General features: G+C 46.2%; 1 protein-coding gene across 1 annotated transcript in view; it reads right to left on the bottom strand.

Annotated features, from left to right (window-relative positions):
• LOC121273195 (vitamin D3 receptor B-like) overlaps nucleotides 1-27,900 on the bottom strand; it is a 242,994-nt gene that overhangs the window by 6,286 nt on the left and 208,808 nt on the right. The window contains exons 9-11 of the mRNA XM_041180186.1: nucleotides 21,268-21,436; nucleotides 16,417-16,568; nucleotides 4,248-4,364 (exon numbers count right to left, since the gene is read on the bottom strand). Of these exons, the coding sequence (XP_041036120.1) occupies nucleotides 4,248-4,364; nucleotides 16,417-16,568; nucleotides 21,268-21,436 (438 nt within the window). The remainder of the gene's footprint in view (nucleotides 1-4,247; nucleotides 4,365-16,416; nucleotides 16,569-21,267; nucleotides 21,437-27,900) is intronic.

The following is a 27,900-nucleotide window of genomic DNA, read 5'->3' as shown; positions in this document are numbered from 1 at the left end:
TCATTAGAACGAATCCCACGCGGAACTTGGCCAAAGCCGATTGGCACTGCAAATAGGGAAGCCATCGAAAAAGCGGTGACCCAAATCCCTGCAATTGTGGAATGCTATCATCGGTTTGTTGGTCTCTTGACTGCCTCCATCAAAAAGAGCATTCCCCACAGCTTCAGGGAAGAATACACTCCCTACCAGACAAAGGAGACCCCGGACCTGCTCTGGCAATACAATCAGTCTCGCAACCCGCTGTTGCTGAGGCCCTGCTTGAGTCTCTAGATTCATCCAGATTCCAGTGATGGATTGAGTGCGTTGAAGGTCTGGACTTCACATACTCTAGTCGCCATGCCTGGGCCCTTCTATGTTGTATTGGAGCTGCTAATCCTATGGAATACTGGGCCCCAAAAGTCCAGCCCAACTCCAACTGCTCAAAACTAGTGCAAAGTACAAAAGGACCTCTCGAAAAGAACAGCAAGAAAGAGATACATCATCAGCTACGCTCGACAATGACCTTGATCTCTCCACCGCCATCAGCATATATGAGGTGAAGGAAGGGTTAGCGGCAATGAAGAAAGGGAAGGCGGCTGGCAGAGATGGTATCCCCCTGGAATTTCTCCAACAATTAGGCCCAAAGGGATTCCAGTGGCTTGTGAAACTGTATAGCAAAGCCATGGAATCAGGATGCATCCCAAAGGCATGGTGGGAGACTGTGGATAGTCTGTGACATACTAAATCCTGGAAAGCAGATCAATGACCCAGAAAGCTATAGACCTATATCACTTCTATGCACAACTTACAAACTTCTAGAACATATCATTCTACGGAGAATCAGCCCTCTTGTCGAGGCTGTGATCCCTGAAGAACAAGTAGGCTTCCGGTCTAAACGTAGTTGCTGCGACCAAGCTCTTGCCCTCATAACACACATTGAGGCCGGTTTCCAGAGGAAACTCAAGGCCGGTGCAGCCCTCGTAGACCCTGTTATCAGCCTATGACACGGTCTGGATTAAAGGCCTGATGCTGAAACTCGCGAGGATCATCCCTTGCCCCAACACACTCTTCCTGCTTTGGGCGATCACAGAATCACACAGTGCAGAAGAGGCCCTTCGGCCCATCGAGTCTGCACCAACACGTGAGAAACACCTGACCTACCTACTTAATCACATTTAACAGCAATTGGCCCATAGCCTTGAATGTTATGATGTACCAAGTGCTCATCCAGGTACTTTTTAAAGGATGTGAGGCAACCCGTCTCCACCACCCTCCCAGGCAGCACATTCCAGACTGTCACCACCCTTTGGGTAAAAAAGTTTTTCCTCACATCCCCCCTAAACCTCCTGCCCCTCATCGTGAACTTATGTCCCCTCGTGACTGACCCTTTAACTAAGGGGAACAGCCCACCCTGTCCATGCCCCTCATAATCTTGAACACCTCGATCAGGTTGCCCCTCAGTCTTCTCTGCTCCAACGAAAACAACCCAAGTCTATCCAACGTCTCTTCATAACTTAAATGTTTCATCCCAGGCAATATCCTGGTGAATCTCCTCTGCACCCCCTCCAGTGCAATCACATCCTTCCTATAACGTGGTGACCAGAACTGCACTCTATACTCCAGCTGTGGCCTCATCAAGGTTCTATACAACTCCAACATGACCTCCCTACTTTTGTAATCTATGCCTCAACTGATAAAGGCAAGTGTCCCATATGCCTTTTTCACCACCCCACTAACATGCCCCTCTGCCTTCAGAGATCTATGGACACACACGCCAAGGTCCCTTTGTTCCTCAGAACTTCCTAGTGTCATGCCGTTCATTGAATACTTCCTTGTCAAATTACTCCTTCCAAAGTGTATCACCTCTCACTTTTCAGAGTTAACTTCCATCTGCCACTTATCTGCCCATTTGACCATCTCATCTATATCTTCCTGTAGCCCAAGACACTCAATCTCACTGTTAACCACCCAGCCAATCTTCGTGTCATCCGCAAACCTACTAATCCTTACTAATCAGCGATGCTGAGCAATAGATGGCTACATGTCCATCTTGGCAACAAATTCAGCTCATCTTGGTCCCTCGACAACAGACTGCCACAAGAATCAGTACTGGCACCGATGCTTTTCAACGTCTACATTAATGACTTAGATGAGGGGAGGAAAGAGGCTACAGAGGGATATAAACAGGTTAACTGAGGGGCCAAAAACATGACAGGAAGAATACAGTGTGGGGTGTGATGTTAACAGTGGAAAAAAAGTAGAAAAGCAGAATTTTTTCTTAAATGATGGCAACCTCTAATTGTACTTGAATTACTGAAAGTTAACATGCAAGTACAGAATGTAATTAGAAAAGCAAATGATATGTTGCCCTTTATTACAGAAGGGTTGAAGTGTAAGAATAAAGAAGTCTTTCTGTAATTATATAGGGACCTAGTGAGACCACACCTGTATTACTGTGTACAGTTTTGGTCTCCTTACCTAAGGAGGAATACACTTGCATTGGAGGGAACGTGAAACAAGTTCATTAGATTGACTCCTAGGATGAGGAGATTGTCCTATGGAGTGGGATTGAATAGACTAGGCTTATTCTGCCTAGAATTTAGAAGATTGAGAAGTGATTTAATCCAACGTATAAAATTCTTAAGAGGGTTGACAACGTAGATGCTGAAAAAATATTTCCCAGAAGTCCAGATCATGGGGTCACAGTCTCAGAATAAAGGATCAGCCATTTAGGACTGAGATGAGGAGAGATTTTTTTCACTCAGAGGGTGGTGAATTCTCTACCCCAGGGAGCTATGGATACTCAGTCACTGAGTATGTTCAATACAGAGATCAATACAATTTTGGATGCTAAAGGGATTAAGAGATATGGGGATAGTGTGGGAAGGGGAGTTAAGGTAGAAGATCAGCTATGATCATACTGAATGGTGCAGTAGACTCCAAGGTTGAATAGCCTACTCCAATTCTTATGGGGAGAATTTTCTCCCCGTTGGGGGTGGGGGCTGGATGGGAGCGGGTGCGGGCGGGCGCATGGCTGATCGCTGCCCGCGATCGGCTGCGCACCGCCATTTTATGTGGGCGGGCCAATTAGGGCGCTGTGCGCTCCCTTGTGCGGGCGAGGGGAGTGGGCTGAGTCGGGGCCTGTGCTCTTTCACACCTCCGCAAGGAAGAGTGCAGAAATCTCCCTGAGGCACAGAGTTCCCTCAGGGAGATTAGTTTGGCTTTGGAAAGTTTTAATAAAAACAAAAAAGAAATTTTTAACACATGTCCCCTCATGTGACAGTGTCACACGAGCTGGGACATGTCAATTAATTTTATTACAAATTTTTATAAAACTTTAAATACCTTCATGAAACCTCATCCCGCCCATGGATGAGGTTTCATGATAAATGCGAAGGCTGCCTGGGCTCTTTGCCTGCCCGACAACCTTAAGGGTGGACAGGCAGCTCTGTTAATTGTTTCAACTGATATTTAAATGGCCTGAATAGGCTATTGAGAGTTCGGTTGGCACGCGGCCGATTTGGACGTGCACCCGCTGAGCTGAAGATCTAAATGACGCGCTGTGACGTCGGGACACACGCCCAACATCACCGTGCGTCATTTTACGTGTCGGCGAGCGGGGCACACACCCGCACGCTGAGCCGAAGATTCTGCCCTATGTGCTCTTTTATTCTTTCTTTGATGTTCTAACAAGAGAGCTGGTAAATCTACATGCAGTCAGGCAGTAAAAGAGCTGCAATAAGAGTGGAATACAGCAGAGAAGTTAGAAAATTAACTTTAATCAAGCAAGACAGCCCATTGAAGTTAGATGCATGGTGTTTCATTCTATTTTACTACATGAAGACAAGGCCTTGATGGAAGTAAGTATTCAAAGAGGCTGATGCAATCTCAGTTTAATATTTTAGCCAATCATAAGATAGCACTTCTGACAATAAGAGATATAATGCACTAGAGTTTCAGCATAGATTGTGGGCTCAAGTCCTACAATCAGGGGCAAGAACCAACAGAGCCAAGATGACAGTTTACTGCTGCGCTTGATCATTCAGTGTATGGATCACTGGGTAATGGCAGTAGTTGGAATCCTGGCTGGCACTAATCTTCACACACTTGAGTTCAGAAAATTCAATACAGACTATGTCAGCACAATTGGTCTGTATGGATCACCGAGGCATCAGGGCAGGTAATCCCTGCCTTCCATATCATTTGCATATTTTGCATTCATAGCGCCATTCTTGTTTTGTTATTGAAGCTTTGTTACCAATCCTTACCAGGTGAGAGGATGCAGATGGCCATCAGAAGAACATGCTCAGGTTCGTGTAAATTCAGACTCTTCAGGCCAACCTGAAATTTGACCAGTGGCTCCAGCAAATCCAGGGAATGGCCAGCTAGAAAGGGTTGAAGAGAAAAGTGAAAATCTCTCTGGATACACATTTCAATATTCTTTATTTTTAAAAAACTAGGTAAAAATCTGAAAGTTAAATTCATTGGGCAGAAAAGCAGAAAACCAATGTCACAAGTAAATCATCAATTTACACCTAGGGCAGAATATTGATGTCAGCGTGCAGGGGTGGACCTGACACTGACATATAAAATGACGTGTGATGACAAAGGGCGTGCGTCCTGATGTCATCGCGTGTCATTTCAATATTTCGTTCGGCGGGCAAACTGTCAACGGCCTGTTAAGGCCATTAAAAAAGTAATTAAAGTTGTTAACAATGCTGCCTGTCCAACCTTAAAGTTAGTGGGCAGGCTAGGAGCCCGAGCGGCCTTCATGTTTTCCAGGAAACCTCATCTACGGGCAGGATGAGATTTCCTGAATGTTTTATAAATAAATACATTTTTAAACTTCACAAACTTGTCCTAGCTCATGTGAGATTGTCACATGAGAGGACATGTTTAAATAATTTTTTACTTTTTTAAAAAAGTTTTATTATCTACTTAATCTCCCTGAGGCAGCTCCGTGCCTCAGGGAGATTGCTGCACTCTTTCGCGCATATGTGCGTAAGAGCGCAGGCCCCGACTCTCCCTCCTCCCCCCGCCCGCACAGGTAGCGCTGAGCGCTATCAGCCACATGTTACGCTGGGCGGGCCTTAATTGGCTCCGCGCCCAGTCCTGAACAGCCAGCCTGCCTTGGGAAAAATTCACCCTCTTGTGTTTCTTTCGCCCTTATTCCTTGACTTTAGGTTAGAAGACTCAAATAACCCTTAAATAACCCCAGATGCCTTAAGAGTAAAGCCTGGCTTGAAAGATTAATGTGCTGAATATGCACACAAAATGGCATCATGCTGATGTAAATTAGCATGATCCTCGTTTTCCAATGAATCACAAAACCCCAATGCATCAGCTTGTTTTGACTTGAGATTAAATGAAACTCAGACTCCAGTATTTACATGGAGTTGGGGAAGAAGCTGGGGCCATGGGTTTATGGATGAGAAACCCAGAACTGCTAGGAACACAGAAGTCCTCTGCTGAATTTAATGGCAGGAGCTCATTGGAATTCCTTTACTTTGTTTTCCAACCAGCAACCAGCCATATTGTGAGGCTGGCATGCTGCCGGATAGGTAGATTAGAGGTTGATGTGGCAGGCTCAGAGTGCAGTAGCAAGGAAGATGGGAAAGATTGAAAGGTGGGGGTTGGGCGGTGGGTGCAGAGAGTGAGAGCCACTGCAGATTGTGGGGAGGGAGACATCACAGCTAAAGGTTGTGTGACTGGGAGAAGTACTCCTACATCTGACCCACAAACAGTGCTGGAAAAGCACCTACCTTTTGGATCTGGCAGCTCCCATAATTTTTCAACTGCCAGGTTTCCCAAGCAATGCACCCTCTAAATTTTCTTTTAGTGCTTAGCTGATTTCTTTGAGTGCGTGGACCTTTAATGCACTTTAGTGTGGCTGTGCACAAGCAGTAATTTAAAGGGGCCAACTTGTGCAGAGCTTATGTTGGTGCACTGCGGCACAGCCAAGCATCTGAGAGGAAATAGTGTTCCCAAGCCCTGGGAAACTGGACTAAGAGCCACTAAATTCATATGACTCTCAAATCTGAGAAATGGAGCCTCATTTAAATATAACAATCACTGACCTGCCTCTCTGGAGTGGGTTATTGGGTTGGCACCAACCCTGCTATGGTTAAATCAGAAGTACGTGTGTTCATGGCAGACTGGACTCACCATTCACATTTTTTTCAATTTAAGCCCTGCCCTGACCCTCCCCTGCCAGTCATTGAGGGGTGGGGGAGGGGAGTTAAAATTATCTTCTTTCCGTCTCTCTCCCACCAACTACCAAAACCTTAGGGGCGGATTTATTTTCCCATCGTGATACGGGTTGTGGGTGGAAAAGGAGGTGTGCAGGTCAGGCATGAGGAGGTTCCTAAACCATTCCTGTCACCAGATATTTTGATCGGCTCGGGAAAGGGGATAGGTCTCGAGCCCATACGCCACACTCCCGCCCTGGCCAGTTCCATTGCAGGGTTGGCATTTTAGACCCCCTGTTATTTTCATGGAGTCAGGCCTGGTTTGGTACACCGCTTGATTCACTCCAGTTCAGAGGTGTCGTGAACATGGGGGAACCCTAGTCTAGAGTCAGGAACCTTTTGACAGGCAAGTTCAAAATGTGTTGACCAGCATTGTGAAAGTGGAAAGCTGTTCAAATGCATTAGAGTACATTATCCAATGGATAAAGTGCTCATCTGCATTGAACAGTATTGATATTCAGATTTGAGTGCATCATTTGTCCCGTGATTTAGTCTTAATTGAATTATAGCTCAGACATCTATTGACCTCCTTTTAAGCTTCACCAGATGGCTGAGGTATTTTCCTGACTTCAAAAGGTTTCAATGTATTCAGATCTGGAGGCTTTGTTTATATATATATAGCTGTACAATATGATCTCATATGCATAATACAATGGGAGGGCACAGCCACTTAGGAGGCTGGGTCCTGACACTGGGAAATGTCAAGACTCCTGATTCTCATCTCAAATGGGAAAATCTAGCCATGAATCTCAAACCTACACTCCTGAAGGCCTGAGGGGGAAGGCAGGTAAATTTACTTTTTTTTTCATTAAGTTTCTTCACATATCACTGAAGTATACCAATGCTGTGGCACTTCAGAAAGAGTACACCTACAGAGGAGAAAGGCAGATCTGCCAAGAAAATGTTTGCACACAGCAGTCAAATTTAGAGAGTGACACTCAGTAGGGTGAGGAGTACTCCACATGACAGCCTTACTTATAGCAATCAGAAGTACCTAGGAAGCCATCTTAAAATAGGTGCAAAGGACTTGAGCTGCCCCCTAGGTTTCTTCTCTACATTATTATTGAATACAAACCAAAGCCCACTTAGCTATCAATGCTAGGCCATTGGCTTGCCTTCAGTCTTCAAGCCACAGGAAACAAACTCTCAATGGCTGTAACGGGGAGACAGTAGCATAATGGTAATGTCATTGGACTAGTAATCCAGAGGCCCAGGTTAATGCCCTGGGGACACGGGTTCAACTCCCATCATGCAGCTGGTGGAATTTAAATTCACTTAATTGATAAATCTGGAATTGTAATCTAGTCTCAGTAATGGTGACCAAGAAACTATCATCGATTGTTATTGAAAACCCATCTTTAGGCCGTCCTTACCTGGTCTGGCCTACGTGTGACTCCAGACCCACAGCAATGCGGCTGACTCTTAAGTGCCCTCTGGAATGGCCTAGCAAGCCACTCTGTTGCATCAAACCACCACAGAAAAGGCAAAAAGGATCCCCGCCCACCGCTGGTATCGTCTGGTCCCACCGAAAGTCAATGGACTTTTGGCTGGGCTGCCGAATCTCCCACGGTGGGTCCCACTATGACGGGGCTGGAAAATCCCAGCCATCAACTTAGGAACTAGAAACAACACATCCAATTCTGTTGACTCTTACTAATATCTAGGGGCTTGTACCAAAATTGGGAGAGCTGTCCCACAGACTAGTCAAGCAACAACTTGACATGGTCATTCTCATCGATTCATACCCTATAGCCAGTGTCCCAGACACTACAATCAGCATCCCTGGGTAGGTCCTGTCACACTGGAGTCCTCAATATTGACTCTGGACCCCATCATGTCTCATGGCATCAGGTCAAACATGGGAAAGGAAACCTCCTGCTGATTACCACCTATTGTGGTCCCTCAGCTAATGAATAAGTACTTCACCAACTGGAGTAAGCACTGAGGGTGGCAAGGGCACATAATGTACTCTGGGTGGGGAACTTCAATGTCCATCACCAGGATTGGTTCAGTAGCACCACTACTAACCAAGCTGAGCCTGTGGCAGGTGGTGAGGAGCCAAAGGGAAAAAAAACCTACTAGACTTTGTCCTCACCAATCTATTTGTTGCAGATGCATTTGTCCATGACATGATAGGTAGGAATGACCACTGCACAGTCTTTGTGAAGATGGAGTCCTGTCTTCACGTTGCACATACCTTCCATCATGTTGTGTGGCACTACCACCGCGCTAAATGGTATAGATTTTAAAAAGATCTAGCAGCTCAAAACTGGGCATTGTGGGCCAGCAGCACCAGCAGAATTGTATTCAACCATAATCTGTAATGTAAGGTCCTTCATCAATGACCTTCCTTCCATCATAAGGTCAGGAGTGGGGATGTTCACTGATGATTGCACAATGTTCAGCACCATTCACGACTCCTCAGATACTGAGGCAGTCCATGTCCAAATGCAGCAAGACCTGGACAATATCCAGGCTTGGGCTGACAAGTGGCAAGTAACATTCGCACCACACAAGTTCCAGGCAGTGATCATCTCCAGCAAGAGAGAATCTAACCATCTCCCCTTGACATTCAATGGCATTACCATCTCTGAATCCACCACTATCAACATTCTGGGGGTTATCATTGACCAGAAACTGAACTCGACCAGATATATAAATACTGTGGCTACAAGAGCAGGTCAGAGACTGGGAACTCTGCAGTGGGTAATTCTGACTTTAGGTTACAAGACTTGACTTCACAAGTGCCAATGTTCGGATGGTGGTGGGCTACCTTCTTGAACTGAATGGCCTACTCCTGCTCCTCATTCATGTGTTTGTACATGTGACTCCCCAAAGTCCCCAAACTCCCTGAACTCCCCAAAACCTGTCTACCATCTACAAGGCATAAGTCAGGAGTGTGATGGAATACTCTCCACCTACCTGGATGAGTGCAGCTCCAACAACACTCAAGAAGCTCAACACCATCCAGACAAAGCAGCCCGCTTGATTGGCACCTCATCCACCGCCTTCAACATTCACTCCCTCCACCACCGATGCACAGTAGCAGCAGTGTGTACCATCTACAAGATTCACTGCAGCAACTCCCCAAGGCTCCTTTGACAGCAACTTCCAGATCCACGACCTTTACAAGGACACGGGCAGCAGATGCATGGGAACACCACCACCTGCAACCTCTCCTCCAAGCCACACACCATCCTGACTTGGAACTATAGTCGCCATTCCTTCACTGTCGCTGGCTTAAAATCTTGGAACTCCTGCCCTAACAGTACTGGGGGTGCTCCTACAAGACATGGACTACAGAGGTTAAACATACAAACATACGAATTAGGAACTGGAATAGGGCATTCAGCCTATTAAGCCTGCTTCACCGTTCAATAAGATCATGGCTGTTATGATTGTGGCCTCAACTCCACATTCCAGCTACGCCCGATAACCTATACAAACACATGAATGATGAGCAAGAGTAGGCCATTCAATTCAAGAAGGCAGCTCACCACCATCTGAACATTGGCACTTGCGAAGTATGTAAGTTAAGGTATGAATTGGGAATTAGTGACAATATTAACAGGTTGCTTAATACAGGATACCAAATCGTGACCATCTAATGAACCAAACTCAAATAGGTCATGAAAAACTCATCAACCACAAATGGAAGGCAATTAGATTAGAATAGACACTGTAGAACATGTGGGTCATTACATGAGATAGAACAGGCTTATCAGTAGAACACCACTGCACATTTTCCAATAATGTTCTAACTATTGGCTAGGCCAGCATTTATTGCCCGTCCCGAATTGCCCTTCAGAAGGTGGTGGTGAGCTGCCTTCTTGAACCGCTGCAGTCCATGTGGTGTAGGTACACCCACAGTGCTGTTAGGGAGGGAGTTCCAGGATTTTGACAAAGTGACAGTGAAGGAACAGTCAGGATGATGAGTGACTTGGAGGGGAACTTGCAGGTGGTGGTGTTCCCATGTGTCTGCTGCCCTCGTCTTTCAAGATGGTAGTGGTTATGGGTTTGGAGGGTGCTGTCTAAGGAGCCTTGGTGAGTTACTTGTACCTTGTAGATGGTGGACAGGCTTTGGGGAATCAGAAGGTGAGTTACTCGCTGCAGGGTTCCTAGCCTCTGGCCTGCTCTTGTAGCCACAGTATTTATATGGTTGGTCCAGTTCAGTTTCTGGTCAATGGTAACCCCAGGATGTTGATAGTGGGGGATTTAGCAATGGTAATGCCATTGAATGTCAATGCGAGATGATTAGAATCTCTTGTTGGAGATGGTCATGGCACATGTGTGGCGTAAATGTTACTTGCCACTTATCAGCCCAAGCCTGAATATTGTCCAGGTCTTACTGCATACAGACACAGCCTGCTTCAGTATCTGAGGAGTTGCAAATGGTGCTGAACATACTTGACATACTTGATCTCATCCTCGCCAATCTTCCTGTCGCAGATGCATCTGTCCATGACAATATTGTGGAGACGGAGTCCTGCCTCTATCCTCAGCGAGCATCCCCACTCCTGACCTTATGATGGAAGGAAGGTCTATGATGAAGCAGCTGAATATGGTTGGGCCAAGGACACTACCCTGAGGAACTCCTGCAGTGATGTCCTGGAACTGAGATGACTGACCTCCAACAACCACAACCATCTTCCTTTGTGTGAGGTATGACTCCAACCAGCGGAGAGTTTTCTTCCTGATTCCCATTAACTGCAGTTTTGCTAGGGCTCCTTGATGGGGAGTGGTATTGTCACTGGAATAGTGATCCAGAGACCCAGGGTAATGCTCTGGGGACCCGGGTTTGAATCCCACCACAGCAAGTGGTGGAACTTGAATTCAATAAAAATCTGGAATTAAAAGTCTAATTATGACCATGAAACCATTGTCTATTGTTGTAAAAACTCATCTGGTTCATTAATGTCCTTTAGGGAAGGAAATCAGTCATCCTTACCTGGCCTACATGTGACTCCAGATCCACAACATTGCGGTTGAGTCTTAAGTGCCCTCTGAAATGTCCTAGCAAGCCACTCAGTTGTAATAAACTGCTACAAAGTCACAAAAAAGGAATGAAACCAGATGGACCCAGCATTGACCTAGACACCAGAAATGACAATGACCACGGCAATCTCAGCCCTGTCGACCCTGCTAAGTCCTCCTTACTAACATCTGGGGCTAGTGCCAAAATTGGGAGAGCTGTCTCACAGACTAGTCAAGCAACAGCCTGACATAATCATCCTCACGTGCCTCATGGATGCCCAGATGTGAGTGGCTAGATCTGTTTGAAATCTATCCCATTTAGCACGGTGGCAGTGCCACACAACACGATGGATCTCCTCAATCCATCTTCAGTATGAAAGCAGGACTTCGTCTCCACAGGGACTGTGCAATATTGTCATGAACAGATGCATCTGCAGCAGGCAGGTTGGTGAGGATGAGGCCAAGTACGTTTTTCCCTCTTGTTGGTTCCCTCACCACTTGCTGCAGACCCAGTCTAGCAGCTAAGTCATTTAGGACTCGGCCAGCTCGGTCAGCAGTGGTGCTATTGAGCTGCTCTTGGTGATGGACATTGAGGTTCCCCACCCAGAGTACATTCTGAGCACTTGCCACCCTCAGTGCTTCCTCCAAGTGGTGTTCAACACGAAGGAGCACTGATTTTTCAGCTGAGGGAGGGCGGTACATGGTAATCAGCAGGAGGTTTCTTTGCTCATCTTTGATCTGATGTCGTGAGACTTCATGGGGTTCAGAGTTGATGTCGAGGATTCCCAGGGCAACTCCCTCCTGATGGCATATCGCTGTTCTGCTACCAGGGATGGTGATAGTGGTGTCTGGGACATTATTTGTAAGGTCTGATTCTGTGAGTATGACTATGTCAGGCTGTTGCTTGACTAGTCTGTGAGACAGTGCTCCCAAATTTGGCACAAGCCCCAAATGTTTTGCACGGTCAAAAGGGCTGAGTTTGCCGTTGTCGTTTCTGGTTGATGCCGTGTGGTCCATTCAGTTTCGTTCCTTTTATTCTACTTTGTAGCTTTTGGATACAACTGAGTGTCTTGCTAGAACATTTCAGCATTCAGGTCATCATTTAAGAATCAACCACATTTCCGTGGGCCTGGAGTCACATGTAAGCCAGACTAGGTAAGGATGGCAGGTTTCCTCCTCCGAGGAACATTAGTGAACCAGATGGTTTCAATGATAGTTGTATCTTTCAATAATCAGTCCATGAATCGGAATGCCTCTGAGATCAGATACAGAAGGGAGATATCTTGCAAGGCCTTGAGATCCTTCCTCTAATTATTATCATGATTTTGGAAATTAGTTTGCAGGGCTGATAATGGAATTACTTCTGCTCTATCTCCTGTAGCCTTTTAACTACTTGTGGGTACAGTGGGGCGGGGGGTGGGGGGGTGTGGTGGTGTGGGGAAAAAGGAAGTTAATACCTAAGTCCCTGTGTTTAAGAAAAGGAAAGATCGTTCAGCATCCAATCTCACACAGCCAGCATATTATAGCACAAACACAGGAGCTGGTTGTTGTCTGTCAAGGTAAACAGGTTCATCTATAGATGTTCAATGCCTGAAGATGTCCTAAACTAACTCTTGGTAGATTTCTTGCTCATGTGAATGAACAGTGAGACAAGTAAGAACACCTATTGCTATGTTGCCTACCCAAATTAAGATATGCAGCCATGACTAATCCCATGAACAGTAATACTATGTTCTATGTAATATCTGGAGGAAAGGTTTCAATCTGGCGATAGGGACCTCTGGTACCAATACCCGAGGGCTTGAGCAACTTTTTGATTAAGCGCTTGCATATTTGCAGCTTGGCCTAAAAATGAAACTTTAAGCAGTCATTATCCTCCTCAGGAAAATCCTGTTGACAATTGCCTGCAGATACACAGGGTTGGCCAAACTCAGTTGGGTGTCTCATCTACTTCCCTGTGCTTAGAATCATGTTTCTTACTGTGTGTTTGAGGAATTGAATCAGTATGCAATACACACTGTGTCATATTTGCCCCAGTTTTCTCAATACCCTTCTCCATAGGAATACGTGGATATCGCAGAAGGACCTTCCAATGAAAATGGCACAGATACAGTCATATCCACTCAAGGAGAATGGGTTACACAGCCCCTACAATGCTTGGAGAGTAGGAGTACAGAGCCAGTTCCAGTTTATGGTATTTTCTTTGATTGTGGTTTTCCCTCAGGGTGATATTCATGCTTTGTTTGATTATCATGCAGTGTACCCAGTGCAGATCAGTAAAACTGGATTGACTCAGAAGTACTGTCCCAAGTGACTTTCAAGATGAGCAGTTCCTGCCTGAGGTGGAGGAGTGGGAGTTATGTTATGGAACATACTCCCATGTTACTTGGGAAGATTGGTGTAATCTGTCCTTGATTTACATTGCCCTTGGTTGGTGGGTGGGCCCCACCAGCTCGGCGGTGGGCAGGCAGCTGAACTCCGCCGCCAAAATGGGCCCCGCCGCCATTTTGAGTGGGTGGGCCAATTAAGGCCCGCCCAGCGGCCTTCCCAACGGGAAACGCTATGCGCTCCTTGTGTGGGGTGGGGATTCCCCATCTGTCAAAGTGCGCTCTTTCACTCATGCGTGCGAAAGAGCGCACTGCTCCGAGACTAAGTGCTGTCTCAGGGAGATCAGTGACAGTGTTTGAAATTTTAGAAATAGAAAAATAAAAACATTATTAACACGTCCCCATCATGTGACAGTGTCACACGAGATGGGACGTGTTAATAAATATCACATAAAATTTATTAAACATTTTTAAAGCGGACATGAAACCTCATCCTGCCAGTGAATGAGGTTTGATGCTTTATCAGAAGCCGCTGGGGCTCCTGGCCTACCCGCCAGCCTTAAGGTTGGACAGGCAGGGCCTTTAACTACCTTAATGATCCTGTCAATGGCCTCAATCAGCTGTGACAGGTCGGCGGTTGGACAGCTCATTTCACTGTATGCTCGCCTTCCTGAATATTTAAAGGGACTGGGATGACGTTGGGGGTTCCTCCTGACATCATCCCGCGTCATTTTCCTGTCGGCGAGTGGGCCCCGCCCCAAATCGCTGACGGGAAAATTCAGGCCATAGAATTCGGTGCCAAGGAACACATGAGAGTCTGATAAAGGCCTGTACTAGCATTTCCTCTGCACTGACATTTGCTCATGAACATGCAATGGCCAACTCAGCATGGCTGAATTTCTTAGGCTTACTGAATAATGCAGAAAACCGCATTCATTTTGTATAAGCACCTTTTAGGAGCCCAAGACAAACTGGCAAGTTGTAAGATTGCTTTTAGGGGACAAGCATTTCCAACATGATTATAAGCATCAGTGATTATGAATTTGCTATTGCATTTTGCACAGTATTTAAAGCCTTTAGCAGACATGCTGGTCCAACAATAGTGGCTTTTATTTTGCAGGCAATGAATTTCATGGAGCAATGCTAAAGGGTGTACCATGCATACCCTATAATGTAGATGGGGCAAAATCTGCAGAGTGAAAAATTTTCATTTTTGCATTGCCATTTTTCTGCTAATGCAAGCATGTTTTTGCCACTTATACTTGCCCTCTCTGGGGAGAGATTCCCCTATTGCTACTTTTAGTGCAATCAGAGACTCATCGCGGTGGCGGGCAGGTGCAGAAAATCCCGCCATCAATCTTTTAGAACTGATTTATGATCTCGCTATGATCAGAGGAAAAATTTCCCTGTACAAATCACAAGTTTGGTCACTGGTATTACCATGTGGCCTAAAGTGCACACGGTTGGTTTTCCTCTCTTCCATGTCCAGGGAACACTCAGGAAGAACAGTCTTAAACCTTTACTTCAGTTACATAGCTAGATTGGAGAAGTTGGGGCTGTTCTTGAAGAAGAGAAGCTTGAGAAGAGATTTGATAGAGATATTCAAAATTATGAGGGGTCTGGACAATAGATAGGGAGAAACTGTTCCCATTGGTGGAAGGATCGAGAACAAGAGGGCACAGATTGAAGGTAATCGGCAAAAGAAGCAACGGAGACATGAGGAGAAACTTTTTCACACAGCAAGTGATTGGGATCTGTAATAAAGGACTGCCTGAGTGTGGTGGAGGCAGGTTCAACTGAAGCGTTCAAGAGGGAATTGGATTATTTTCTGAAAAGGAAGAATGTGCAGGGTTATGGGAAGAAGGCAGGGAATGGCACTAGGTGAATTGTTCCTTCTGAGAACTGGCACAGACGATGAGCCTAATGGCCTCCTTCTATGCTGTAACAATTCTGTGATTCTGTAAACCAATTATGTCAGGTTTCCATCCCTTTGCATTGTACATGATAAGAAATGGCTATGCCAATATTAAGTATAAGTAAGATTCAATTCACGGAATTGGCGGGGGGGGGGGGGGTTGTGGGGGAGAGGGGGGGTGGGCTGAGGGTGGGGGGAGGTGGTTGTCCAATTAGAGTAACACCCAGAAGCATGCCTAAGAACTTGTCCCCAGTCTCACTCAGGCTGGAGGATCCAAGTGGGGGCCTGGTGCCACTGGGTGGAGCCACAGAAAAGATTCTGCCATTAGTGCAAGTGTAGGAGGTTTGTGGTCGAAGACTTTCACAGCCAGCAGCCATTAATGCTGGGAATCAGGATTCATAACATCTGTATTGATAAGGACAACTAATTTTCTGAAGCTTTGTAACCTAGTGCCAACTGGCTCCTGGGAAATCTCGAACAGCGACAGGAAAAACAAAAGCAAAATACTGCGGATGCTGGAAATCTGAAATAAAAACTAAGTGCTGGAAAACCCAGCAGGACTGGCAGAATCTGCAGGGAGAGAAACAGAGTTAACATTTCGAGTCCAATATGACTCTTTTTAGGAACAGAAAAAAACAAGACAGGCCAGATCAAATTAACAGAAAACAGTTGATATTCTGTTTGAATAATTTAACCTACTTCTGTAAAAGACTGGAAATTTTGCATTAAAATTCTGACAATGAAAGGCTAAATGCCAGTTGCGCATAACGCTTAGCTAGGGAGAAGTGAACTAGCACAAAGGCGCAAGTCCTCAGTCTTTACCCAACATGGGAGGAGCCCATGGGTGGCACTGTGCATCGACAATGTCATTGTGAGTTCTCAGCATGGGGTTTTCCCAGAATCTGTAAAGCTAGATTGCACTTTATGCGGAGGATGCAGCATGAATATGGTTTTGTTGCCTTTAACTGCTTACCTTTGGTGATGTCACTTAGGTTATATTTGAATTCATCATTTCCACAGTTCCAGGACATATCCTCCAATGTGAAGGACTGGTTTGATCGTAGCATAATGATTTCAATTGCACTTGATTTCAGAAGGGAAATTTGGTCATCCGCAGACAACTCCCTGCAGATTGAAGAAGTTTTCTCCTTAGTAAATATTTCCGCATCAGCACTCCTGTTGTAAGTTAATTTTTATTGAAATTTATCCAGTGATGGGCATACATCCCCAGTGCGTTTCTCCATCATTAGGTCCCACATCTCTGTCACTTAAGGCCGGTGGCCATTCTGTTTCTTTTGTCAGTGTCCTTCTTGTTTGGATAGTTTCTATTTAATTTTCTGTCTCCCCCACCCCAACCCCTGCACCCCTTTTAGAGAAATGGTGTGGTCTCTAAGTGGTGCAGCCCAGAGCTGGAATAGTAGAGCTTGGGAAGTGGAGGGGTGGCATTCAAACCTGAAATTCCACCCAATTGTGTGGGTTACTTACTGTTCAGCATTACCACAACACCAGCACCTCTTTTCTTAGCTCATTTCATTCTGCAACAATGATTTGCTAACCAGAAACATATATACAAAAATAACAAGCTTAATGCATATATAAAGTTGAAATGAACTTGTGGTGTGGCACAGAGCCATACAGAACAGCAAGGCCCAATGTCAGCTCTTGTGTTGAGCTGGCTCATTTCAGCTGGGGCAGCAGTTGGGGGTGGTATAATTAGCCTCAGTGCCCATGGACTACAGAGGAGAAAAATCAATCTGAGTCCTACTGCTGGAAAGCGTGTGGGAATAGCGGGGGGACCACAATCAGGCTTGGCCATGACATTGCCACAGTCAATTAATTTTGTATTACTTGCTGTCTAGGATCACGCATGAACAATGTTCAATTCAGTGAGGAGCTGAAGAGCTACCAGTGGCAGCAATACTGAACCCCAGCAAAATTCACTGCCCTTAGCAGAGGAAGTAAATTGAAAAAAAAACTATTTGCTCAGTTTTACAGAGTTATAAAAGAGCTCAATTAGTGCTTATAAAACCATTTAAATGATGGAAGAGAAGGGAAAAGGAGAGCTTGAGCTGGACATGACACAAATTATCTTGTTTTTTTTGACTGCTCTTTCACGGTCATTATAGCTTATAGTGGCAGTAAAGCAAAGTTAGAAGTTGGGAATTTTGCAGTCAGCTTTTGCAAATTCAGGAAAAATGTGGATTTTAAGTTAGCTTCCTTGCAATCATCACTTATGCAGCAAATAGCAGCTGATTCTTGCGCTCATTTGGTGCTCTGTGCCAAGTATAATTCTAAACAATTGAGCAAGTAATGATCATTTGCAAAAATGTGATTGCGTCCAGTGAACAGATTGTGATCTATTAACATATATGTCCAATGTTGGCGTTTTTTTAAAAAAGGAGTGAGGAATTGTTTTGCTCATTGAGGTGGTGGAATCATCAACAGATCCTTCTCATTTCAATGTCAGTTCAAATATAGTCAGTCGCCTCTACTTTGCCGTACCTTATCAACATCAGAATCATACACTTCACTGCAAAGAGGTGATCTTTTTTACATTAGTCACTTTGGGGATCTGTTATTGCTAAATTGCATGCATACTGACCAGCACCCAGTGGAAACTGAGTTAAGAGAGGCCACACTTATTCCATGTTAGGCTCATAAAACAGCAACTTACACTGCATAGCGCCTTTAAAGCAGCATAACATTCAAATACACAACTCAAAAGGCAAGAAGAATGGACACCAAGCATGAGTTAGGAGAGGTGACCTATGACTTGTTTTAATTGATAGACTTTAAGGAGACTTTTGAAAATGATGTTGTCAGTTGCTCAGGTACCAATGGTATTGTAAAGACACAGTAGATAAGATTGCGAAGAGTGGTAGATCTGATCTGGAAATTAGAGCTGCAGAAGGCTGCAGAGATAGGATTGAGTACAGAGGAGAGCGGGCAAAAAAGGGTGGAGCAGTCAAACATGTTGAAGGCTGTGGAGGAGTTGGGTAAAAACAAGAAGGAATAATGCACTAAGTTTATTGTCACAGAGGATGTCATTGGTGACCCTGTCCAGAGTGGTCTTGGTAAAGTGGGTGTGGAACTGAAACTAGACTGCAAGAATTGTAACTGGCAGTGATAGGACAGGTGAGCACAGAGCTAGCTTACAGTATTTGAATACCTTAAAGGTGAAAAGGTTAGGGTAGTAGTTGGAAAGGGTGGACTTCTTAAAGAGGGGTTATAAAGGCAATTTTGAAAAGGGCATCAATGCATTTAGAAAGAGTGTCAGCAATCATGCATTCAAGCAGAGGTAACTGAGTGATTAAGGGTTGGACTGGCAAGGAGTCAAGGCGGGCAGGAGCTGGATTTCATGGAGAGGATGAGAGCTGGAGAGCTGGTGAGAAACTACAGGGTTCAAGGTGCAATGGAAGGAAGATTTTGAAGACAAAAGAAATCAACTGTTGACATTAGAGATGAGGGAAGATAGGAAATGGAATAGAGGCCATTAATAGCAAAAAGGCCCACGATAATTCCAGAGTGTAAGGTAATCAGTACAGAGGAGAGCTTCATCTCACTGATTAAGGCTGGAGTTGAACCAAGTTCCAGAAATGGAAGAAATAAATAAATTGCAGTTCGTCAGCACTTTTTGACTTTCCAAAGTGCTTCACTATCAATGAAGTAGGCAGGGGTGGCAGCCAATTTACTCACAGGTAAGACACAAAAATAGAAAATGAGACGAATGACCAATAAATCTGCTTTGGATGGTGCTGGTTTTGGGAAGCATGTTGACTAGGGCATATTGGAGAACTCCTGTTCTCTTTTTCAATAGTGTCATGGGGTTCAGTGCTAGGACCACTGTTCTTTCTGAAATATATGACTTGGATACTGGAATACAGAGCAAAATTGCAAAATTTGCGGATGATAGCAAACTTGGAGGAGTGGCAAACAGCAAACAGCACTCCCTGAGTATTGCAATGAAGGATCAGACTAAGTTACGTATTCAAGTCTTGAGTGGGGCTTAGGCCCATCAACCTTCTGACTCAAAGGCAGGAATGCTAAACTAACTCAGCTTAACTAATATTTAATAAAAGAAATGTGAAAAGCATTTGCTGATCCAACATGCTCATCAATTCTCACCTGACAATTCCCTGGCAGCTCATTATATTCAAAGAAAGAAAAAGAAAGGCTTGCATTTATTTAGCGCTTTTTGTGACCACCGAATGCCTCAAAGTGCAAGCCAATGAGGTACTTTTTGAAGTGTAGTCACTGTTGTAATGCAGGAAATGTGGCAGCACATTTAGGCACAGCAAACTCCCATAAAGAACAATGTGATAATGACCAGATAATCTGTTTTTTGTGATGTTGATTGAGGGATAAATATTGCCCAGGATACCAGAGAGAACTCCCCTGCTCTTCTTCAATACAGTGCAATAAGTTCTTTTACATCTGCCCGAGCAGGCAGATGGGACCTGGGTTTATGTCTCATTCGAAAGATTGCATGTCTGACAGCGCAATGCTCGATCGGTACTGCATTGGAGTGTCAGCCTTGATTTTGCTGCTCAAGTGGGACCTAAACCCAGAACCCAGTGATTCAGAGGTGAGTGTGCTATCAACTGAGCCACAGCTGAGACACAACAAAGCTTTTGAAATAATTCAGCAAGATGACAATTACAGTGGTGTTTGTTATGTAGAAAATCATCACCATAATTCAGTGGGTTGGATTTTCGCTATTGAGGTGGGCAGCTCGAAATTTCCAAACTCACTGAAACCGTCTTGGTGGAAAGGCCCCTGAATGTTGTGATCTTTGTTCTGGATGGGGTGGGTGCGGGAAAGAGTTGGGCCCACCTACCCCGGAAGCAGAGCGTAGGCAGCCACAGGGGCAGCTGATTGCCGAAGCGGGGTGGTTATAAGACCTGCCTAGGTTTTTGGGGACTTCGTCCCAGTTGTATTAAAGGCTGTTAGGCTCTCTAGCCCTCACTCAGTCCCCATGCCACCTCCATGCCAACTCGTGCCCCACCCACCCACTCCCACTGTCCCTTATATTCTCCATACCAACTCATGACCCTTGCATGCCCATTCACCCTGTATAAACTATGCCCATTCATCCTATATAAACTATGTACAGAACCTATCAGCCATATAATACCAATGGCATGCATGGAACAGCTCAGGAAAAAGACACCAACTCACAAATCTTCTTTTGAAAAAAACTCCTGTTCCTACAATTTTATAAAAGTGTTAATAACGGAGGCTTCAAACACTTCACACCTCTTAATCCTGTGCAAATAAACATTGAGACATTGACAAAAGTGACCACAGAATGAACAACTTATTATAACCACTTAAAGATTTCAATCAAACAAAGTCGACAGTTTTCTCCAGTTGTCAAAACAGAACCCCCTGCTGAGATAATCATTTGATGAGTCTGGACTCCTAGCCAAGCATGCAAAATGAGGCAATCCAGTTCTACTGAAGGAGTTCTTACACCTGTAGTGGAAATATAAAACACTGAATGCAGGTATGTGCCATTTTTTTTCTGCTTACGTTCATATTCTGTGGCTTGGATTTGCCACAAAATTTGTGACTTGTGTCGATAAACTGGTCCAATAATGGATTTCAGAAAGGATAGTGAGAATATAATGCTTTGTTATAGGTTTCCTTAGCATAATGGCATAGCATTCTTGCCTGGCCCAACTAGGCAAGCAACACCAGACATTCTTAACTAAACATTGGTTACAGATGGCTCTCCTTGGTCCCTTGACTTCAGATTCAGCAGTCACAGGTAAATTTTACTGTATTAATGATCAAGTGGAACCCCTTATATTAAATAACGTACCTGAATCCAGGGATGGCCTTTGCAAAGCTAACGACTTTCTGTATGCTGTAACTGACCAGGTCAGCTAAATGAGGCAGCATGGGGAAATCTTCAAGCTGCCTGGAACTTCCAAAGTCATTAAATAACCCAAATATGTTGGAGAACTCTGCTTCTGTTAACGCTGACACACCTGTGCAGAGCAGAGGGTAAAAGACAATAGATCATAATCTTTGATAATCTATTGCAACAGCCCTGATATATCTGCATGAAATACAGTTAACAGCCCACTTCAGTATGGAGTGTTTCTACCATATTTACATGGTTGCAAAACATGTCAAATTCATGGCAACAGTTCAAAGACATGGCACCTTATTAGGATGTTAAGTAACCTCACAGAAACAAAGAAAATGTTGCATTCGCCTTTATCTTCCAACTACTCCAAAAATAAACATAATTTTGTGATATAAAATGCATGGTTGGTAACAATTAATGATGAAAGATCTAATACAACAAAGTAGAAGAGTTAAATTTGTTGTCTACAGCCATAGTTTTTGGTCCACACCACAAACTCCATTCCTTGACCACAGTTTTCATCCCTGGCAACTGTCTGAATCTGAGCTAAGCCATTCGCAACTTTGGTGATGCATTTGACCCTGAGATGAGCTTCTTTTGTGTGATTCATTCATGCAATCTGGGCGTCGCTGGCTGGGCCCAGCATTTATTGCCCATCCTAACTGCCCCTGAGAAGGTGGTGGTGAGTCACATTCTTGAACCACTGCAGTCCATGTAGTGTCGGTACAGCCACAGCGCTGTTAGGGAGAGAGTTCCAGGATTTTGACCCAGTGACAGTGAAGGAACGGCGATATATTTCCAAGTCAGGATAGTGAGTGACTTGGAGGGGAACTTCCAGATGATGATGTTTCCATCCATCTGCTGCCTTTGTCTTTCTAGATGGTAGTGGTCGTGGGTTTGTAAGGTGCTGCCTAAGGAACCTTGGTGAGTTTCTTCAGTGCATCTTGTAGATGGTACACACTGCTGCTACTGTTTGTCAGTGGTGGAGGGAGTGAATGTTTGTGGAAGGGGTGCCAATCAAGCTGGCTGCTTTGTCCTGGATGGTGTTAAGCTTCTTGAGTATTGCTGGAGCTGCACTCATCCAGGCAAGTGGGGAGTATTCCATTACACTCCTGACTTGTGCCTTGTAGATGGTGGACAGGCTTTGGGGAGTCAGGAGGTGAGTTACTCGCTGCAGGATTCATAGTCTCTGACCTGCTCTTGTAGCCACTGTATTTATATGGCTAGTCCAGTTCAGTTTCTGGTCAATGGTAACCCCAAGGACTTTGATAGTGGGGGATTCAGTGATGGTAATGCCATTGAATATCAAGGGATGAATGGTTAGAATCTCTCTTTTTGGAGATGGTCATTGCTTGGCACTTGTGTGGCATGAATGTTACTTGCCACTTGTCAGCCCAAGCCTGGATATTGTCCAGGTCTTGCTGCATTTGGACATGGACTGCTTCAGTATCTGAGGAGTCGCGAATGGTGCTGAACATTATGCAATCATCTGCGAGCATCCCCACTCCTGACCTTATGATGGAAGGAAGGTCATTGATGAAGCAGCTGAAGATGGTTGGGCCGAGGACACTACCCTGAGGAACTCCTGCAGTGATGTCCTGGAGCTGAGATGATTGACCTCCAACAAACACAACTATCTTCCTTTGTGCTAGGTATGACTCCAACCAGCAGAGTTTGCCCCATGACTCCCAGTTTTGCTAGGGCTCCTTGATACCACATTCGGTCAAATGCTGCCTTGATGTCAAGGGCAGTCACTCTCACCTCACCTCTGGAGTTCAGCTCTTTTGTCCCCAACAGCAGAGACTGCTCAGGGCGCTGGCAGTTCTGCAAGAGGTTCAATAACCTGTGTACCATGTTGGCATGGAACATTGTGGTGAAGTGTTAAGGTCTGGCTGTTCCCCCATGGAGCTCAGGGGTGTTAGAGTCTGAGTGCCAACTGTCAATGGTGCCGGAGCTGGCCAAGGGGGTGAGACCTGGCTGCTTGGACTGAATGCCTTGCGGCTCAAGGGCCATAACTCAGATGTGCCCTGCAAGGTGTTCCTCAGCTGGGGTCGGCCAGGCTGTAATGGTGCTGCAGGTAGAGAGTGGACTCATCAATGCTCCTCTGTCCTTTTGGGAGAAGACAAGCCATAACCAATTGGAGAGGTCACAGACAGGTGGAGGCCCATCCATCCTGCTGCTGCTGATCAGGTTCGAGCAGGACGCCCTGGAGCTGGAGAGCCGGCATGCTCCCCATGCAAACCTGGAGTCCCCATTGATCATTGAAAGACGAGGGCACCAAGATGGAGATCTCCATTGTCTCAACAGGGTGCCTGACATGCATAGTGACAGTGTGATGACTTTAACTAATGACATGTCCTTGTTCTCCCTTAGATTCGCCACCACGCACTCATTCTCAGGACCCCAAAGGGTCGCCCCTGACGCTAGAGGACCGATGGGCTTCATCTGCACCTGTGTCACAACCGTTCTCTGAAACAGGCACCAGTATGGATACCAGCACCTTGGTGGGTGTTGGATCATTGGCTACATTATCGGTGCACAGCGGTGAGGGCACTTCACACTTGCCTGAGGTGCAGGTGGAGGCAGAGAGTACTCAGGACTGCTGGAGACCAGGACGATGTAGGGTGGAAGGCAGATGATAAGCCTCTGGGTCATCCATTAGGCATCAGATGCTGGACGTTCAGCAGGATGTGTGGGAGGATCTAGCGGAGATCCATGAGGGTCTGCGTGCCATGGTCTCTGTTGTGCAGGAGTCCATGTGGAGTGTGAGCACTGCAATAACCCTCATGGCCGAGTGCACTGGCTCCTCCACTGAGAGAGTGGCGACTCTCATGGAGAGACAGCTTCAGGAACAGAATCAGGGGTTCCTGGGGTTGTGCTCAGACCTGCAGCCCTCACACAGGCACTGACCTCAGCTGGTCAGTGTTAGTGTGGGAGATGGATGAGGCACCCAGTATCCCAGCTAGGTGCCTGTCCATCAATGGTGAGCAGGGAGGTCCACAGCGACCTCACGTTGGTGCACGAGCTGCCTGGCGTCTCTGCAGGTTCCTCTCAGGGCACTCCGGACAAGGGCAGCAGCTCCTCTGCCAGTGACCATGGCATCTGATGAGGCTGTGATGACTGGGGAGATACCAGCCATGGCACTGGCTGCTCCCTCCCAGGTGGGGCCAGCACAGGCTCCACTGGCCAGAGGACGCCCACCAAGGTCATCAAGGCCAACAGGACACAGTCAGCAGCTGTCTCCAATGCCGCTGCCAGCGAGTGGGGGGGGGGGGGGGCACCAAGATGTAGCAATCGCAAACTTAAGTTTAAGGCACCTTGAGCACAAGAGGGGCAGATCACGGGTGATTTTCTGTTCAGTTATATTTGGTTTATATGTCTACTGGTGTGGACATTAACTCCAGTAATGGTCATTTCAATGTGATTTGAATGTGACAATAACATTACATTTGCTTTGTTGTGATGGCCTGAGTATGCTTCACCTTTTATTTCTGGTGCAGGGTACGCCAGTGTGTAATGCTGGACATGAGTGTCTCAAAACTTAATTGCACAGACACTGAGTGTTCTTTGGGTTCACATGACAGGGCCATTTCAGACATCTGGGATGGAGGTGGTAGCCCTGACATGGGGTCGTAAGCACTTATTTGGCAGCCTAGCTGAAGGAGTGTTGGATCAAGGCATCCCTGGTGTCCCTGCCTCCCTGAAGATTACAGAGGTCTCCCTCCACACCCTCAGCGTTCTCCTCACCAGGCTCCTCTTCTGACTCACTACTGGGTTCATCCTCTGGGGCCTGTGGAGCTGCCTCAAGATCCTCTTCCTCCAGTGGGTCCCCCCTTGCCAGTGCCAGATTGTGGAGAGCGCAACATGCAACCACTATCAGTGATATCCGCTCTGGGGGGTTTTGTAGTGCTCCCCCTGAACAGCCCAGGCATCGGAAGCGCATCTTCAGAAGACAAATAGTCCTCTCTAGCACAGCCCTTGTGGAGCCATGACTCCTGTTATAACGCTGCTCTGCCTCTGTTCTTGGATGGTGGAGAGGCATCATGAGCCACCTCTTCAATGGATAGCCCTTGTCACCCAGCAGCCATCCATCCAGCCGGGCTGGAGCACTGAAGAGCCCCGGCACCTGGGAGTGTCTCAGGATGTAGGCGTCATGGGAGCTGCCTGGGTACCTTGCACAGACTTGCAGAATCTGCATCCTGTGGTCACACCTATCTGTACGTTCATGGAGTGGAATCCCTTCCTGTTGACGAAGGCACCGGGCTCACCCGCTGGTGCCTTGATGGCCACATGTGTACAGTCTATAGCACCATGGATACGGAGGGAAACCCAGCAATCGCTGCAAAGCTTCTGGCTCACTCAGCCTGGCTGGCCTGGTCTGTATGGTAAAGAATAAAGGTCAGTACCTGCCTGAACAGAGCGTCTGTCACCAGCTTGACACAACTGTGGACAGCTGATTGGGAAACTCCACACAGATCCCCCACTGACCCCTGGAAAGAGCTGGAGGTATAGAAATTGAGGGCCACTGTGACCTTCAGAGTCACTGTCCACCCACACAGTCGGAGCTGATCTCAGGCCTGATCATCTGGCAAATGGAGGTGACAGTCTCCCTCGAGATGTGGGGCTTCCTTCGGCATTGCACCTTGGACATATTGAGGTAACTGCATCGCTGCCTGTGAACCCTGGTAGCAGGATAGTGGCATCTTCTGCGGCCCCTTCTGCTTTGGACTTCCTGCTGGCCCAGCACACCTTGTGCCTGTGTCTCTCCTCCCACAGGTCCCTCCCCTGGAGGCTGCATTGGGACACCTGGTCTCCTCTCCCTTCAGCCCCTCTCTTCCTCCTCAGAGGAGGTGCCTCCAGCGGAGACCACAATCCCCATTCCCAGGGTAACAGAAGGCTGTCTGATACCTGGAAGGGTCCACACTGTCAAAATCCTCCAGGGTCCTTGGAGACACCATCATGAGCCACCTCTTCAATGGATAGCCCTTGTCACCCAGCAGCCATCCATCCAGCCGGGCTGGAGCACTGAAGAGCCCCGGCACCTGGGAGTGTCTGAGGGTGTAAGTGTCATGGGAGCTGCCTGGGTACCTTGCACAGACTTGTAGAATCTGCATCCTGTGGTGACACACTATCTGTACGTTCATGGAGTGGAATCCCTTCCTGTTGATGAAGGCACTGGGCTCACCCGCTGGCGCCTTGATGGCCACATGTGTCCTAGAAATGCTAACAATGAAGCCCCGAACAGAGATGAAGCTGCCATGTACCAATAAGTCACCAGCAGCAAACTATCTACCAAACTCCTCACTACTCAGATTGACAATGCTGCTGACCCTTTTTATCCTGCCTGTGGATGAGGTTTTGCAAATTGGCGGCTGGCCGCCTGCCCGTTTTGCCCATGCGACTACGCGCTCGTTGCACGGGCAACGTGAAATCTTGGTCAGTTGTCTTTTTAATGGCCTTAAGCGGCCTTTTAATTGATGGCGGGCACGGCTCAGACATCCGCATATGCCTGCCAACCGAAATATTGCACAAGTGCTGGATGATGTCAGGACACATGCCCAACGTCATCTTACGCAATTTCATGCCCAATCAGGTCAGGCGCGCGGCCACCTGATCAGCGTAAAATTCAGCCCATGCAGTTGTAACTAGATTAGATTATATTCCTGGGCTACCTGCAGATGATGTTAGGCACCTGAAATGCAAGCACTTGATGCCTTTCCTCCCTCTGCAGAACTTTCTCTTTCTCCAATTTCAGGACAGCCATGGTTATGCCTGATGGAATGGGTGTGCTAAGTACTGTTTTTGCAACTGCAGGGGCTAAATAATGGCAACAAGAATGCCGCTGTGGGACCTGAGTACCAAAGGAGTGCTGAACTGTACAAGAACAACAGCAAGTGACAGAAAGAAATAAATGCACAAAGTTCTGTTTGGAAAATCAAAAACAGCAAGAAAAATACAAGTCTCACCAATCAGGCCACTAGCTTTAAGTGAAGGAGCTCTGCATCATTTGTTCGGCCCAGTCACTGGTTTATACAAATGCTCCGTGACTAAGCAGCCATACTGCAGATCACATGGAATTCATCATGTTGCCCATTAGAGCTTACATAACTTTTAATGGGGCTTGTAGCATCGTTTCAACAAAATCTACTGTGGAGTTTAACATCAAGTGCACTCAGCCCTACAAGCCAGATTCCACAGGCTTTGCACAGGGCTGCTCCCCAAGCACAACAACAGGCAGTCAGCTTTCAGATTTAATTTACTTTTTCTCTTCCTTCTTAGCCTCCTCTTTGGGGTTGCAATCACAATTTTGGCTTAAAATTCAATCTATTCTAAAGTAGTTATTGAAACGTGTGGAGCTGTGCTTATTGATTTTCTTTTCAGAAATTGCAAATGATCTCTTACCAATCATAAAGGCTATTCCTAAAATCCTAACAATACTGATAGTTCTGCATGCATCACTCATCAGGTAAAGGAGCAGACAGCTAACCTTCCTGAAGCCTCTTTGAATGGCGTTCTCAAGGCAGCATCAAGATGGAATGAGAGTGACGGAACAGAATCCTCACCCTCCCGCTCTGCAGAGAA

The sequence above is a fragment of the Carcharodon carcharias genome, chromosome X (assembly GCF_017639515.1).
Source record: "Carcharodon carcharias isolate sCarCar2 chromosome X, sCarCar2.pri, whole genome shotgun sequence".
Taxonomy (NCBI): domain Eukaryota; kingdom Metazoa; phylum Chordata; class Chondrichthyes; order Lamniformes; family Lamnidae; genus Carcharodon; species Carcharodon carcharias.
The sequence above is the reverse complement of the archived record's forward strand: the minus strand, read 5'-3'. Positions and strand labels throughout refer to the sequence as shown.